The 15,604-nt window shown below is 43.4% G+C and overlaps 2 protein-coding genes across 7 annotated transcripts in view; both read right to left on the bottom strand.

Moving 5' to 3' along the window:
• The window catches only part of ARHGEF3 (Rho guanine nucleotide exchange factor 3), a 310,527-nt gene that overhangs the window by 109,497 nt on the left and 185,426 nt on the right, over positions 1-15,604 (bottom strand). The gene's annotated exons all lie outside the window — the stretch shown is intronic.
• On the bottom strand, positions 8,466-10,057 carry LOC122682552 (brain acid soluble protein 1). Its single transcript, XM_043885399.1, has one exon. It carries the CDS (start codon positions 9,867-9,869, stop codon positions 9,186-9,188), a length of 684 nt encoding a protein of 227 aa, XP_043741334.1. The 5' UTR covers positions 9,870-10,057; the 3' UTR covers positions 8,466-9,185.

Raw genomic sequence — 15,604 nt, 5'->3', positions numbered from 1 at the left:
ATTTGTGATAACATTGTTATGGTGGTTAGTAGCTAAGTCATGTCCAACTCTTGCAACTCCATGGACTGTAGTACACCAGGCTCCTCTGTCCATGGGATTTCCCAAACAAGAATACTGGAGTGGGTTGCCATTTCCTTCTCCAGGGGATCTTCTCAACCCAGGGATCGAACCCAGGTCTCCTGCATTGTAGGCAGATATTCCTGCATTGCAGGAGGATTCTTTACTGACTGAACTACAAGGGAAGCCAAGATTGTTACAGATAGCTAATATATCACGTTTGCTTCCATTTTTCCATCTGAACCAAGGAAAGAAATCATATATATCCCAGTCTGATCAGTAATGAGAGAGCAAAAATCTACAGCAGCATTGGGCTACCAGGTCTGTTTGATGATGCCTGAACTGAAATGGGCCTTATTCCAAAAACTGGTGCTGTATTTTGTGTTTCTTTGTTCACTGACTTTTCCTTTTCTGTTTGCAGTGAAAGAGAACAACATCCACTTAACATATAATAGAACTCCACAAGCAGATGATCTTCCTGGGAAATTTCCCTGACTTCTTAATTGATTTACCAAGTGCCTGGCCCTGACTTCACTAACCTGCTCTCTCAGCTCTTGATCTTCTGAAAAGACCATTCCAATCAGATCACATCCCTTTTCCAAAACCTCCACTTCCTGGTGAATTACAGGCAAAATCTTTAGCAAGGCCCCAAGGCCAGGTTTGTTGAGTGAATAAAGAAATAAATAAAGGCATGTGGTAGAAAACTTATCACACTGCCCTGAAGTTGTGATTGACCAGCATCAAAAACTGTGTCTCATTTGTCTTCATCTCCACAATTCCTAGCACAGTGCTTGCCATGTGGCATCTGCCCCCAGACTTCTACTGTGATGCTAAAACAAAAATGAAGTGTCACTTTCCACTGCTCTTAGGATCTCTATGTAACCTCAGTGGCCTTTGTTCTGGTAACTTGTGAAAACGAACACAGGCTTCCCAAGGTCAAACAATCTGTCTATTATATAGTAATGTCTAATGATCAACTCCAATACTTTCCCTCCAATACTTTGGCCACCTGATGCGAAGAACGGACTCACTGGAAAAGACCCTGATGCTGGGAAAGATTGAAGGCAGGAGGAGAAGCGGACAGCAGAGGATAAGATGGTTAGGTGGCATCACCGACTTGATGGACATGAGTTTGAGTAAGCTTCGGGAGTTTGTGATGGACAGGGAAGCCTGGCGTGCTGCAGTCCATGGGGTCACAAAGAGTTGGACATGACTGAGCGACTGAACTGAACTGAATGGTCAACAGTACCGATTTAACGCATCATCTGTTTAAAGATTCTAAAATTCCCACTTGGGTTCATAACAATTCCTTCCTCACTCCAATCCAAGGGACTTTGGTTTATGTCTTTCATCGATATAGTTCACCCTACTTCATCCTCGAAGGAGCACGAAAACACAAACACAGCTGTACAGAAAAGCAGACACTAGAAGCCAAGGCTAGGGGAGATAGGGGTTGGATCAAAAGACAGGTAACAGTCTTCCAGCTTACAGAGATGAGTCAGTACTGCAAGAGGACTGCTGGCTCAGCAATAATTAGCAAGTGTTTAGTGTCAGAGAGGGTAAAAATGACTAAAGAACTTCCAGGCCCAAGTGTTGCTTGTTCCAAAGGGACACATTGGTAGAGACTGCTGTGAAAGGGCTCAAAGTATGTGTAAGCTGCTTGAATGGCTGTTTTTGCGGCTCTGAATGCTCATCTGTACACCAGAAATTACACAGTGCTTTTTGAAAACAGGGCTTGCTCGTGGACTGCTTTCACAACTTTCCCTCCATACATATGCCCCTTCTGAGATCCATTCTTTGATAAAATGTATCTTTAGTGAGCCCATGGCCTTCAATCCTGTCTCCTTCCCCTCCTGTCAAAGCTTTAAAAAGCTAGGCATTATTCACAAGGATAGATTCCTGTTCAAAGTGGACCCTTCCAAAAGAACTTGCATTTTTAACAAGGAAAACATCAATAATTATGACAGAATTCATTTACAAATCCCTTTCACATACACCATGTTTTCTGATGCCCAGTGCCGAGCACATAGTAGGTGCTCAGCTGTGTTTACTAAATCATGGATGAAGAAACAGCGGGTCAGAGAGGTTAAGTTATGCCTAAAGTCACACATGAAGTAGAGGCAGGACAGGGAAAGAGAACACAGGCTGATTCCACATCTCAAGCTTCCTCTAGCCCCACACGTCATAAACTATAGACAGAAAGATTCACAAGAATAACCTTAATTTGTGGGAAGGTGTTCTTCCCAACTCTCCAGAATTTATTTCATGAATGCAGTTTCTTCTGCTCTGGAGCCAATTCAGCCCTACCCAAAATGAGACATAAGTCTAAGAATCAAACTCGTAAACCTATATCAGAACTCAGCCTCATTCTGCACCTCCAATCCAGTTCCCTGCACAGTTACTGGTCAACTGAGGTGTGAGTGTTAGATGCCTTCAAGGTGGAAGCGGTGAGTATGGGGTTCTGAAGGAGCATTTTCTCATCTCTTCCTTTAAAGACTCTTGCTTTCCTAGGACTGCTTGAGAATAGTGAAGCTCTAATTTTTAAAAAATGTGCAGTCTCTAAGAGTATTTACCCTTAATTTTATAGGCAGTAGCTGGGTCCCACGGATTCAGTGCAGAATGTGGGGGTGGGTGAGGGGGGAGGGATGGCACAGTTGCTGCCCCCTTGGAGTTTATGAGGCCCAGGAAATGACTGCACAGAGACTGTGATATTGCAATGGTTGCAAAGTACCATGAACTATAGAAAAGTTCATGGTGGAGCAAAGCAAGCCTTGAGCTGAGTAGAAAGTTGCTTGCAAGCAAAAAATGCTAATGTGACATTCTAAACTACCTTTTAAAACTGAATGATACAATACCTGGAGTTTGCTTTAAGACACAAATAATGATAAAGAGTGTGTGGATGGGGGACTACGTAAGAGAAAAATGGTAAATGATGGAGAACTATTAGAGCTGGGTACACTGGTATATGCATGCTTCATTATACTGATCTCTTGAATTATTTCTACGATCAACAGAAATAAAATATTGGGGGCATCAATAATTCTAAGCTGTGCCATTTGCTAGCTCTGTGGCTTTGGGAAATCTAATTCTTCAGAGACTCAATTTCCCCAAGAGTACAATGGCTATGAGATCCCTTTCCTTAGAGGGCTTTTTTGAGACTTAAGGGATGATAAAATGTATGTAAAAGGCTTGGTACTGTTTTTGAGAAAATGTAGGTGCTCAACAAAAGGTAGCTTATTGTTATCATGGTAAGAGTTATTGGGGGCAGAGTATGGAAAAGAACACCCTCCCACATATACATACAGTCTCCATTCACCTGCCCCTCTAAGACAGCTAAGACACTTGATATGCTGGTAACTGTTTTTTTTTTTAATAAAGGCTGAACTGAACTCTAATTATGATCAGCAGGTATCTAGTTCTTTACTTAGAAAAACCACTAAAAGAGCTTTATTTTTATCTTAATTGTAGTGAATCAAGTCTCATTCACCTCCTGCCAATGTGAGTGCCAGCCTTTTGTGAAAGCCTCTTCATTCTGTATTTCTGGAGATTACAAAATCACACCCAGGTGTTCTACCCTACAGAATCAGCCAGCCTTTCACCAGGAACTTACATAACTTTTTGTTCCAAGTTGGCATGAGAAGCTCATACTCTGGGTTATTTTAAAATAAAAATAAAATGGGCTGAGGAAGTTTTTCCATATGTATATACAATATGGTTTAGTGACAATCCCTGGATTCATTCTAGCAATACAGAGTTATAGCCTTGGTCAGGTTTCTTCATTGCTTTCAGCCTCGTTTTTTTCATCTGTAAAATGGGGATGGTGATATTATAAAATTAACTCCCCAGGGTTGTGGGAAGATTAAAATGAGAAAACCCCACAATTAAGTCACATGGTAAAAGATCAATAAATGGTAGATGCCTTTGCTTTTTGAGTGCCATGACCTCATGCAGAAAGCTCTCACACTGAAATGTGCCCACCCACGAATCCTGTGGCCCGTGGCCTTAAAGATAATGTTTTAATGTTTTATCAACTCTAATAGCCCAAAATAGATGGTCCCCCATACCCCAATCTCTGGGTGAAACAGCAAGAAATTTAATTACCAAAGAAAACATACTTTGTTTTCTATTTTTCTAGATACCAATCTTAACATAGCACAAAGAATGGAAGAGTGTGTCTGAAAACACATTTTCATCTCGGTTGGCTGTTTGAGAGCTCAGAGAACAATGAAGTCTAAAAATACTGTGCCTATGTCTTCCCCGGTCTCCCCCCTCAGAGCTCTGCCTTCATGCTCCTGCCAGGACATGACAGCTGAAAGGGCCTTTTGGAAAATATACCTCACAAAATGTAGTCCCTGTGCCTTAGATCTTATCAATTTTGGCTCAAGATACAAAACTAAGTTGCTTTATGCATTTTCTAAATTTTAAGCAGTACTTCTTAAACCTAGTACCCCTCCCCTTCATAGTAACACCTAATGTTTTTAAGCCCTATTTCTTTTTTTTTTTTTTTTTTTAATTTTTTTATTAGTTGGAGGCTAATTACTTCACAACATTTCAGTGGGTTTTGTCATACATTGATATGAATCAGCCATAGATTTACACTTATTCCCCATCCCGATCCCCCCTCCCACCTCCCTCTTCACCCGACTCCTCTGGGTCTTCCCAGTGCACCAGGCCCGAGCACTTGTCTCATGCATCCCACCTGGGCTGGTGATCTGTTTCACCATAGATAGTATACATGCTGTTCTTTTGAAACATCCCACCCTCACATTCTCCCACAGAGTTCAAAAGTCTGTTCTGTATTTCTGTGTCTCTTTTTCTGTTTTGCATATAGGGTTATCATTACCATCTTTCTAAATTCCATATATATGTGTTAGTATGCTGTAATGTTCTTTATCTTTCTGTAAGCCCTATTTCTTTAATTGATGCTTTCCAACATCATCCATCCTATGTAGGTACAAGGCACTGCAGTTCCTGGAATTTCTGTAAATACAGGCAGTCCCCATCTGATGAAATAGGGTACCAAAATTTCTTTGTAAACATGGTTATTTGGAACTTGAAATGAGTTTCTTCTCCTATGCATAAAAAAACAAAGCCATCTGAGATCTACTTAACTCATCATATAGCCGAAATAATTATTTAAGAGCCTAACTGTCATGTGTATTCATTTGAGAAGTGTATGTATAGTGCTTGCAATATAGCTATCTAGCACTATACTGCTAGGCACTTTCAATATGCTATATACCATACTGTATAAAATAGACCACACTGTGAGGTACTTGCATAGTGACCAGCTAAACACACATTCCAGGTCCTCAAAGGACTCAAACTCTGGTTTCTGTCTTTATCCATCAGTCATTACATGGAGATTACAAATGTCAGGCACTGTGCTAACCACTTCGCTCACAGTAACTCATCTAATCCATGTAACAGTCTTATGAGGTAGATAGTATTATTATACTACCTGTATGCCCACATACAGATGGGGCATCTGAGGCACAAGAGAGGTCAAGTAACTTGTGTAAGGTCATGCAGTTAGTAAACGACAAAGCAGAGACCAAAAACCAGGCAGTCTGGCTCCCAGGATCGCCTATTTGCTTGTTCACCATGTTGCCTTTTGAAGGGAAAATGCCTTCAGAGTCTACATGAGGGCCCCAACGGTGTGCTTGAGGGTGCCTGTGTCCCCCAGGCCTCCACGTCCTCTGTGTCCAAGGGCAGTCTGTCTCCACTTTTCTCCTCCATTTACCTCCACTCCACTTACTGAAACAAGGCGATAGAGTGCCCACAGCCTCTCCCTCCCCTGCCCAGCTTTTAGCACCACGAGTTTTAGTTCATCAGTCACTCAGTCACTTCTCTTCTGCTCTTTTTCTGTGCCCTAGTCTCCTCCCCTGTGTCTTGACGTGCTCCATCAAGGATGCTCCATCGCATCCTATTCTTTGTGACCCCATGGACTGTAGCCCTCTAGGCTCCTCTGTCCATGGGATTCTCCAGGCAAGAACACTGGAGTGGGTTGCCATTTCCTCCTCCAGGGGATCTTCCTGACTCAGAAATCAAACCCTTGTCTCTTGTGTTTCCTGCACTGGCAGGCGGATTCTTCATTAACTGGTCCACCAGGGAAACCCGTGTCCTCCCCGGGACTATTTCAATAACCTCCTAATGGGTTTTCTTCACTCAGTTTTCCCTTCAATACTCTCTTTTCTTAAAGAATAAACAAAAACAAAACAAAACAAAAACTTGTTATTTTGTGTTTTTTAGTGTATAAGTTACCTATGATCTTTGCAGAAAAAGTAGAAGACAAGCAAAAACAACAAAATTGTGATTTCCCAAAGCCTATCCCCAGAGATAAACTTTTCAGCAAGTCATTTCCTTTTTTTTAAATTTATTTATTTTAATTGGAGGCTAATTACTTTATAATATTGTAGTGGGTTTTGCCATACATTGACATGAATAAGTCATGAGTGTACATATGTCCCCCATCCTGAACCCCCCTCCCACCTCCCTCCCCATCCCATCCCTCAGGGTCATCCCAGTGCACCAGCCCTGAGCGCCCTGTCTCATGTATCAAACCTGGACTGGCGATCTATTTCACATGTGGTAATATACATATCTCAATGCAATTATCTCAAATCACCCCACCCTCGCCTTCTCCCACAGAGTCCAAAAGTCTGTTCTTTACATCTGTGTCTCTTTTGTTGTCTCACATAAAGGGTTATCATTACTATCTTTCTAAATATATATTACCGTCTTTCCATATATATGCAATAACATACTGTATTGGCGTTTTTCTTTCTGACTTACTTCACTCTGTATAATAGGCTCCAGTTTCATCCACCTCATTAGAACTGATTCAAATGCATTCTAAAAATAATGCATTAAATTTAATTTCTAATGCATTAAAAAATAGCTGAGTAATATTCCATTGTATGGAATATGTACCACAGCTTTCTTATCCATTTGTCTGCCGATGGACATCTAGGTTGCTTCTGTGTCCTGGCTATTATAAACAGTGCTGTGATGAACACTGGGATACACATGTCTCTTTCAATTCTGGTTTCCTTGGTGTGTATGCCTAGCAGTGGGATTGCTGGGTCGTATGGCAGTTCTATTTCCAGTTTTTTAAGGAACCTCCTCATTGTTCTCCATAGTGGCTTTACTAGTTTGCATTCCCACCAAAAATGTAAAAGGGTTCCCTTTTCTCCACACCCTCTCCAGCATTTATTGCTTGTAGACTTTTGGATAGCAGCCATTCTGACCGGTGTTCTGATTTGCATTTTTCTGATAATGAGTGATGTTGAGCATCTTTTCATGTGTTTGTTAGCCATCTGTATGTCTTCTTTGGAGAAATGTCTGTTTAGTTCTTTGGCCCATTTATTGATTGGGTTGCTTATTTTTCTGGAATTGAGCTGCAGGAGCTGCTTGTATATTTTTGAGATTAATTCTTTGTCAGTTGCTTCATTTGCTATTATCTTCTCCCATTCTGAAGGCTGTCTTTTCACCTTGCTTATAGTTTCCTTTGTTGTGCAAAAGCTTTTAAGTTTAATTAGGTCTCATTTGTTTATTTTTGCTTTTATTTCCATTACTCTGGGAGGTGGGTCATAGAGGATCCTGCTGTGATTTATTTTGGAGAGTGTTTTGCCTATGTTTTCCTCTAGGAGTTTTATAGTTTCTGGTCTTACATTTAGATCTTTAATCCATTTTGAATTTATTTTTGTGTATGGTGTTTGAAAGTGTTCTAGTTTCATTCTTTTACAAGTGGTTGACCAGCTTTCCCAGCACCACTTGTTAAAGAGATTGTCTTTTCTCCATTGTATATTCTTGCCTCCTCTGTCAAAGATAAGGTGTCCATAGGTGAGTGGATTTATCTCTGGGATTTCTATTTTGTTCCATTGATCTGTATTTCTGTCTTTGTGCCAGTACCATACTGTCTTGATGACTGTGGCTTTGTAGTATAGTCTGAAGTCAAGCAGGTTGATTCCTCCAGTTCCATTCTTCTTTCTCAAGATTGCTTTGGTTATTCGAGGTTTTTTTGTATTTCCATACAAACTGTGAAATTATTTGTTCTAGTTCTCTGAAAAATACTGTTGGTAGCTTGATAGGGATTGCAGGGAATCTATAGATTGCTTTGGGTAGTATACTCATTTTCATTATATTGATTTTTCCAATCCATGAACATGGTATATTTCTCCACCTATTTGTGTCATCTTTGATTTCTTTCATCAGTGTTGTTTTTTTTTTTTTATTTTAATTGTTTAACTTTATTACTGTTGCACCATTTATACAATTACATATAATTTCAATGCATCCATTGTACATTTTTTTTGTTTTTTTTTTTTAATTTTTATGTTTTTCCATTTTCCAATGAGTGGTGTGTTGGTGTCTGTGACACAGAATGGAAGAGAAAACTGGAACTGCAATGAACGTAGACTTTTTAAAATTTTTTTTTCATTTCCACTGACCAATAAACAGAACTACAGGTGCACCCAACCACGGACATGCATTAACTCGTCATGAGAAATCTAGGGAGGCTAAGTAGGATGAGAGAATGTTTGTTATTCCCAAAAAGACCGGGGGAGGAAAAATGGAGTATTGGCATCAAGATACATGTGGACAGGCTACGGTGGGCTGTCTGAAAGTTGGCATTCATCCACAACATTAAAAAAATATCAAAATAAGAAAGGCTGTAAATGAAAAAGAAAACACAGAAAATACTGCTTTCATAAACATCTGATTGCCTTGGCACAGCCCTGCGGGCAGAATCACTCCCCACCTCCCGCCCCTTGCAGAAAGACAAGATGTTCAGATCTTTAGTGGCAGGAGCGCATGTGATAGCAGCTCAGGTACAAAAGATGTACTGCACTTTCAGACATTGAGCTTGAAAATCCAGGGCTGATTGGTAGAGTTGACTGAAGGTATAATTAGATATTTCCCCACAAAAATACTATTTGGATTCTCCCCACCCCCTCCCTCCCTTTGATGGGACCACATCCTTATTCTTGGGCAATACATATGATTACTTCCGATTTGAAACAAGTTAGTATAGGAGAGAGAGAGACAGAGAGAGAGAGAGACAAGAGAGACAGGTCGTCGTTAAGCTGTATTCTTTTTTTTTTTTTTCCATAGGCTGTCCTTTGTTACTCTTTCACTGCTACGGTTTGATCGGAATTAGCTGCCGGGGTCTCGGCAGGTTTGACCTCGTCTGCGGGGGCTGCGGGGGCCTGAGCCTTGGGCGTGGAACTCGGCGCTTCCGTGGCTGCCGGCGTCTCCTTGGAGGATGGGGCAGCCTCAGTGCTGCTGGGTTTTGAGTCTGAAGCTGGGGCCCCGTCACTTTTCGTCTCCTGTGCGGCAGGAGCGGCGGGAGCCTCAGTCTTTGTGGGGTCCCCTCCCTCCTTGCTCTTGTCATCCTTGGTGGGGGCCGCGGGCTCCGCCGCCTCGGCTTCCGAAGCTTTGGGGGCGTCGCCGCCCGCGGAGGGGCCTGAGGCGGCCGCCGGCTCCTGCTCAGCATCTTTGGGGGGCTCTGGCTTGCCCTCAGCCCCTTCCGTCGGCTCAGGCTCTGCCTTCGGGGCGTCTTCCTTGGCCGCCTCTGCGTCTTTCTCGCCTTCCTTGTCTTCGGGCTTGTTGGCGTCCTGGGCATCCTTCTCTGGCTTCTCCTCTTTGCCTTCCTTCACCTCTGGGGTCTCGGCAGCCGCCTGGGTCTCATTCTCCTTCGGGGTTCCCTCCTCTTCTGTGCCGGCTCCCTCGGCCTTCTTGTCTTTGTCCTTGGCCTTCTCATCATTCACATTGTATCCCTTCTTCTTCTTGCTCAGTTTGCCTCCCATCTTGGAGTTCGGGTCTGGGTGCCTGTGGCCGCCCCGAGGTGATCGCGGTGCCGCGGAGGGGCCCGGGTCGCTGGGCGTCGTCCGGCCAGGTGCCTGGCCGCTAGGCGGGAGGCTCTCTCCGCGGCTCGACGGCGGGGAGCCCGGAGAGAGGAGCGAGCTGTCGCGCTGCTGCCGCCGCCGCCGCCCTCGCCGCTGCCGCTACCTTCATCAGTGTTTTATCGTTTTCTATATATTTCCGATCTTGTCTATCTCTATATATACTAGCATCAGTCTGTCCATCATGTATCTATAAAACCTATTTTTTAACAATGGTTCAATAGTATTAGGCTGAGTAATATCACACACAGGACAGAAAACTCCAGGGCTCCTGGGTAGAGTCCAGCCTTGTCAGTCTGGCTCATGGCCTTCTGTCACTGGACCCTTACCCTCAGAGTTGGCCGTGGACACCTGTGAGTCTCCTCTACCATCTACTCATTCTGCTCCTACCCCAATGTTTCCCAACCCTGGGTCTTCCTTAGGGCTCCTCCTTGTGCAGGAAAAGCCCACTGCAACAGAGATGTGTGTGTCACTCCATCAAAAATGCCCCAGTGTAGAAACAAGAAACTTCCTCTTGAGTACACTCCAGGATGAGGTCTTGGGGGCCCCATGGCTCTTTGCAGGCCCTAATCTTATTTCATTATTCATTTCTTTCTTTTCATGTAAAGGGCTTTTATCTCAGAGAAGGAAAAATCTAAGTATCCTTCTGGTTATTCCCCTTGTAGCTTCTTTGGGTTGAATCAGAGCCCAGAGATATCAGAGGTCTGAAAAAAAAGGACCTTTGGACCTACCACACTGACCATCAGTGACCTGACCCTGGGAGGCAGAGCCTGGCAAGTCACCTGAGCCTAAACACGCTGCTCTCCCCTTTGGAGGTCATACATTCACACTCATGCATACATACACAACACAAATTGCTGTGTGTCATGCATTTTCTCAAATGCATCAGCAGAAAGGAATAGGCCTGGACCCCTTTCTTACTTCTGCAGATCAGAATCATGACTAGTTCTCTTTTATTTCATGAGATTAAAGGAAAAAACCCTACAGACTTGTCACAAGCTGATTCACATGCTTCAAAAAAACCCATTTGTACAATATGCCATTCTTAATGGTCAACTTGGAGAAGAAAATGTGAAGTATGCAGCGGGTAATCTTTCCAGCTTCAGGCTCGGCTGCCTGATTCATCAAACCCTGATCTGAAATGTCCACTTTATCCTACCAACCATCCCCTTGACTCACCAGAATTATTACTTCCCAAAGAGGAAGCCAGACTGCTCAATGGATGTATAGATCATGTGCGGCCTTGAAAAAACAGTAAGAGCAAGGGCTAAGAATAGGCACAGTTTCAGCTGAGAGTTTGTATCTGAAGTTTAAGGGATTTTGTGTTTAAGAAAATAAGACCTCTTTGAAACAGTACAGATTTTTAAATACTGAATTTGATCCAAAGATGGAAATCTGTACATATTATGAAATTTGCTTCTTATTTCTTTCAATGAAGCACTTTTCTCTTAGCACCTGAGCAAGGGGTGCAGATAGAAAAGGATGGATGACAGAACATCATCAGAGGAAATTCCAGGGAATATGAGAATCAGAAATCTACCAACAAAAGGGTCTGGTGATTGTGTAGAAGAAAGCTCACATCTTCCATCCTCAAAAATATAACTGAGTTACCTCATTATACAAGATTTTCTTGTCAACTTTTTATTATAGTTCTGTTGTGGACTGAAATTAATGTTTTAGAATTTTCAGAGCCTCTTTCACATGCTATGAATCCTCATTTTTGCTTTTCTTTGTTGAGTATCCATGAAGCACATCCTGTGCGCCAAGAGTTCTGCTGGGCACTGCAGGGACTTCTATAGCAAATGAAAGCACAGGCTCCTATGGAAGCCTCCAGAAGGGGCACATCACTCTCCTTGAGGGTCAGGGAGGACTTCTGAGTGGGAGTTACAGTGAAAGCTGAGACTTGAATGCCAATCAGGCAAAGAGAGGATGAAGGAAAGACCCGTACGGGCAGGAGGACCAGCAAGTGGACAGGACTATGATCAAGGAGGTTCAGAGGAAGAAGGGGACTGTGGAAAGATGCAGAGGCAGGCAGGGGCTGGGTCTTGAAAGCCACATTAAGAAGCAGGCTTTATTGTCCGGCTTTCTCTAGAGGGAACAGGAAGTGGCAGCAAAAGGTGCAGAGTAGCAGAGTGACAACCCAACTTGTGTTTCAGGAAGATCCTTCTGGCTTCGTGTGGGGGAATGGGTGTGACGGGGAGAAAGGAGGCAGGTTGATCCAGCTGGCAGCAGGAATGCAGGTCAGAGACCGAGTGGCTTCAGCAAAGAAGGGGTACTGGGGCAAACAGGTTGAAACCTGGCGACAGATTCAGTGTGGGGAAACCAGAGGAAGGGGTGGAAGGCTGTGCTACCACCCAGGTTCCTGACTGTGGAACTGAGAGGTACCAGTCAGGGACAGAAATGCCTTGAGGGGCTGTGGATCTGGTAGAGTGGGGCGGCGGGGGAGGAGTTATGTCTTAGACATAGTAAGCGTGAAGTCTGGGGAGACATTCAAATGCAGCTGTCCAGGAAGCCTCGCTCAGGGCCCAGGAGGACGCCCCCCTTCTAATGGATGGCCACAGGAAGAGGAACCTGTGAAGGAATCCAAGCGCAGTGGCCAGAAAGGTGAGAGTGAAGTAGGAGAATGTGCAGTCATAGAGGCCACACAGAAGGGGAGCTGAGTCAGGAGCAGTCAGCAGAGGTCAGGATGGGAAAAGAGCCGTTAGATGTGGCCATGACAAAACCTGGTGGCCAAGGCAGTTGGGTCATATATTTGACAGCAACATATGATGTATGGCTACAAGGTCAGAGGAGGGCTAAGGGAGGAATCCAGACTGGAGCGGATCCAGAAGTGAATGGGGCTGACCAAAGTGGGGAGGAGAGAGATGGAGGTGAGGGGCAGGTGGGAGGGCTGCCAGCAGTCACTGAAGGGCTTTCATTGCAATGAGAAAGACTTAAGGCTGTCGAGATAGATTACTGTCCCCATTTTCATGCAGGGGATAAAATGACTTTCCCACAAAAGTGGAGGAATATGAATCCAGACATATATTCTCTGTCTCTTTACAAATATCTCATCTTGGTAGCAATAAACGGACCTTTACTGATACAAAAACAAGTGCTCTCAGCTGCCTGTCCCTTAAATGACTGCAGCATAAACCACACACAATGAAGGGGGGCAGAAAGCTGTAATTAATGCTGAATCACATCTCTCTTTTATTTGTGATATACGTGATACACATGATGGATGAAATCTTCATCGGTAAAGGCATTCTGAATATTTACCCTTAACCCTAAAATAAAAGGAAATTTAACTTCTAAAGCTTACACCCCAAGAGACAAGTGTCATTTTTCAGTTTCACTATTCGGCTTTCAAAAGGCTCTTTCCTGGTAAGTGTGTCATTTCACTAAGTTTTAATCCCACAGAAACCATCGCCGAGGGGCTTGGAGCTGAGGCAGGATATATAGGGCTGGGGGCCTGATCCAGTGTACACTGAGGAGGTCTACTGGGGGGCTGGACATCTGAATCTGTAACCAGCCAATCCTTGGAAGTGGCACCAGTGAAGAGCACCAAGTTGCATGAAACACATGTTACTCAGGAAGATAAAGGAAGCGCAGGGAAAACGAGGGGAGGAGGGAAAGGAAGAAAATAACCTCAGTCCAGAAGACTAGGGCTTCCCTTGTGGCTCAGCTGGTAAAGAATCCACCTGCAATGTGGGAGACCTGGGTTTGATCCCTGGGTTGGGAAGATCCCCTGGAGAAGGGAAAGGTCACCCACTCCAGTATTCTGGTCTGGAGAATTCCACTGACTGCATAGTCCATGGGGTCACAAAGAGTCAGACACGACTGAGCGACTTTCACTTTCACTTTCTTCCAGAAGAACAATAACTCAACATTTTTAGAAATCTCAACTTCTTTCTCTAGTCTTTACCCCAGAGCCTTCAAATACCACCATGGGGCTGAAGGATTCTTAAACCATCAGATCTAATACTGCAATTTCACTTGTCTAGCTACTGCTAATAAACTGACTCAGGGTTTTATTAACACTTTGTTGCACTAGTAATTCATGAATACATAGCCTCCTTACAAATATGACTTGAGTCCCCTCAGACTCCCCATCCCCCACTTGCTCCCTCTACACTATGTCCCAGTCCCCATTCTTTCCCTTCACCCTTCGGGCATTCCGTCTCTGCTGCACACTGGCTCACTTTCCAGACCTTTCTCTGCACATCTGAATATTTATATAATATATAAACACATATCCCCCCATTTACTTGCATCTTTTGTCTTATAATTTTCCTAAAGTGAACCAAATTCTATTCCACCTTGAGATTTATTTCTTTTTTTTTTTAACTTTCTTAGGATCCATCACAAGAACAGCTGACACTTCTACTGTAATAAAAATGGAGTTTAAAAAAAAAAAAAAACCAGAGACTTTCCAGAGCTCGGTTAGAGGCTTTGCTCTGCCTCCCAAGATCAACTGACTTGCTTCTTCATAATCTAAGTAAGGTCTAAGCAATGTTATTTCTTTGAAAATTTATATTAGAGCTTTCCCAAATCCCTGGTGCACACGCTCCCTTTAAAACCATGGAGACCAAAGCCTCTTACATAAGCATCCAAGTCTGCAGTTGCCAGGTCACATGACTGATAAACAAGGCCAAGATACAGGCAATCATTTTTTAAAAAAATTTTTCTCAAAGGAAAAAGGTCCACGCATTTGAAAAAAATAGAAAGATTAGCACTGTCTCCATCAGAACCCATTCTAAGTGGCTATTCCTCAACACTGAAGCGACAATGAAATTTGATTTTTAAAAGAGCTATACTGTAATGGACACTGCAGGATCCACAATAGGAAGGATACTGCCTTCCCAACATCCGTCCCCCCCTTTCTCGTTCCCTTTGAAAACCCTGTTTAACACAAATATTCACCTCACACCGACTGCATAATCTGAATCAGGCTTCATGGTATCTCTCTGGGGGTTGTTACTGGCACAGGGATAAGCATGTGACTTAATGAGCCAAATCATGCTAAAGGGAAGAAAATGTAAGCACACTGCCTCACTGGCAACTGGCAACCACTTTGCAACCATGAGGGGCATCAACCTAAAGAGTGTGGATTCTGGGTTTTGGGTAAGAGTTGAATAACTGAGTAAATCAATCAGGAACCATCCTACATCTATCCTTCTCACTCCAGGAGACCACCGTCTAAGGTGCTTTAAGTCAAGATTTCTGCCGCTTTCTCCAAACCAACACAACACCAAAGAAGGTGGGAGAGAAAATCTGGTATCATTTTCTCACCTATAAATTACATTTGAGAAGTTTCTTCTTTCCTTCCCTGTTTGTTACATAACACATTCGCTGTATCCACATGCATTTTTATAGTTGAATGCATTTTCCTAGGTTTTGAAGGAACTATTTTAGTCTTTAAGTCTAGTGATTAAACTTATACACATATAAAAGGGAATTCCCTGGTGGTCTAGGGGTTAGGATTCAGTGCTTTCACTGATGTGGGCCCTGGTTAGATCCTTGATCAGGGAAGTAAGATCCTGCAAGCAGCAAGGCATGGCCATGGCCGAACGACAACAAAAGATACATGATCAACTGGCTGCTACCGTGGAAAGTTCAAGAGACACAAACTCAGCCCAAAGGACGCTGAGCCCCTG

Source organism: Cervus elaphus, chromosome 24, assembly GCF_910594005.1.
Source record: "Cervus elaphus chromosome 24, mCerEla1.1, whole genome shotgun sequence".
NCBI lineage: Eukaryota > Metazoa > Chordata > Mammalia > Artiodactyla > Cervidae > Cervus > Cervus elaphus.
The sequence above is the reverse complement of the archived record's forward strand: the minus strand, read 5'-3'. Positions and strand labels throughout refer to the sequence as shown.

Coding starts and splice junctions, on each gene's coding strand:
- LOC122682552 (XM_043885399.1), bottom strand. CDS start 9,869: ATGGGAGGCAAACTGAGCAAGAAGAAGAAGGGATACAATGTGAATGAT.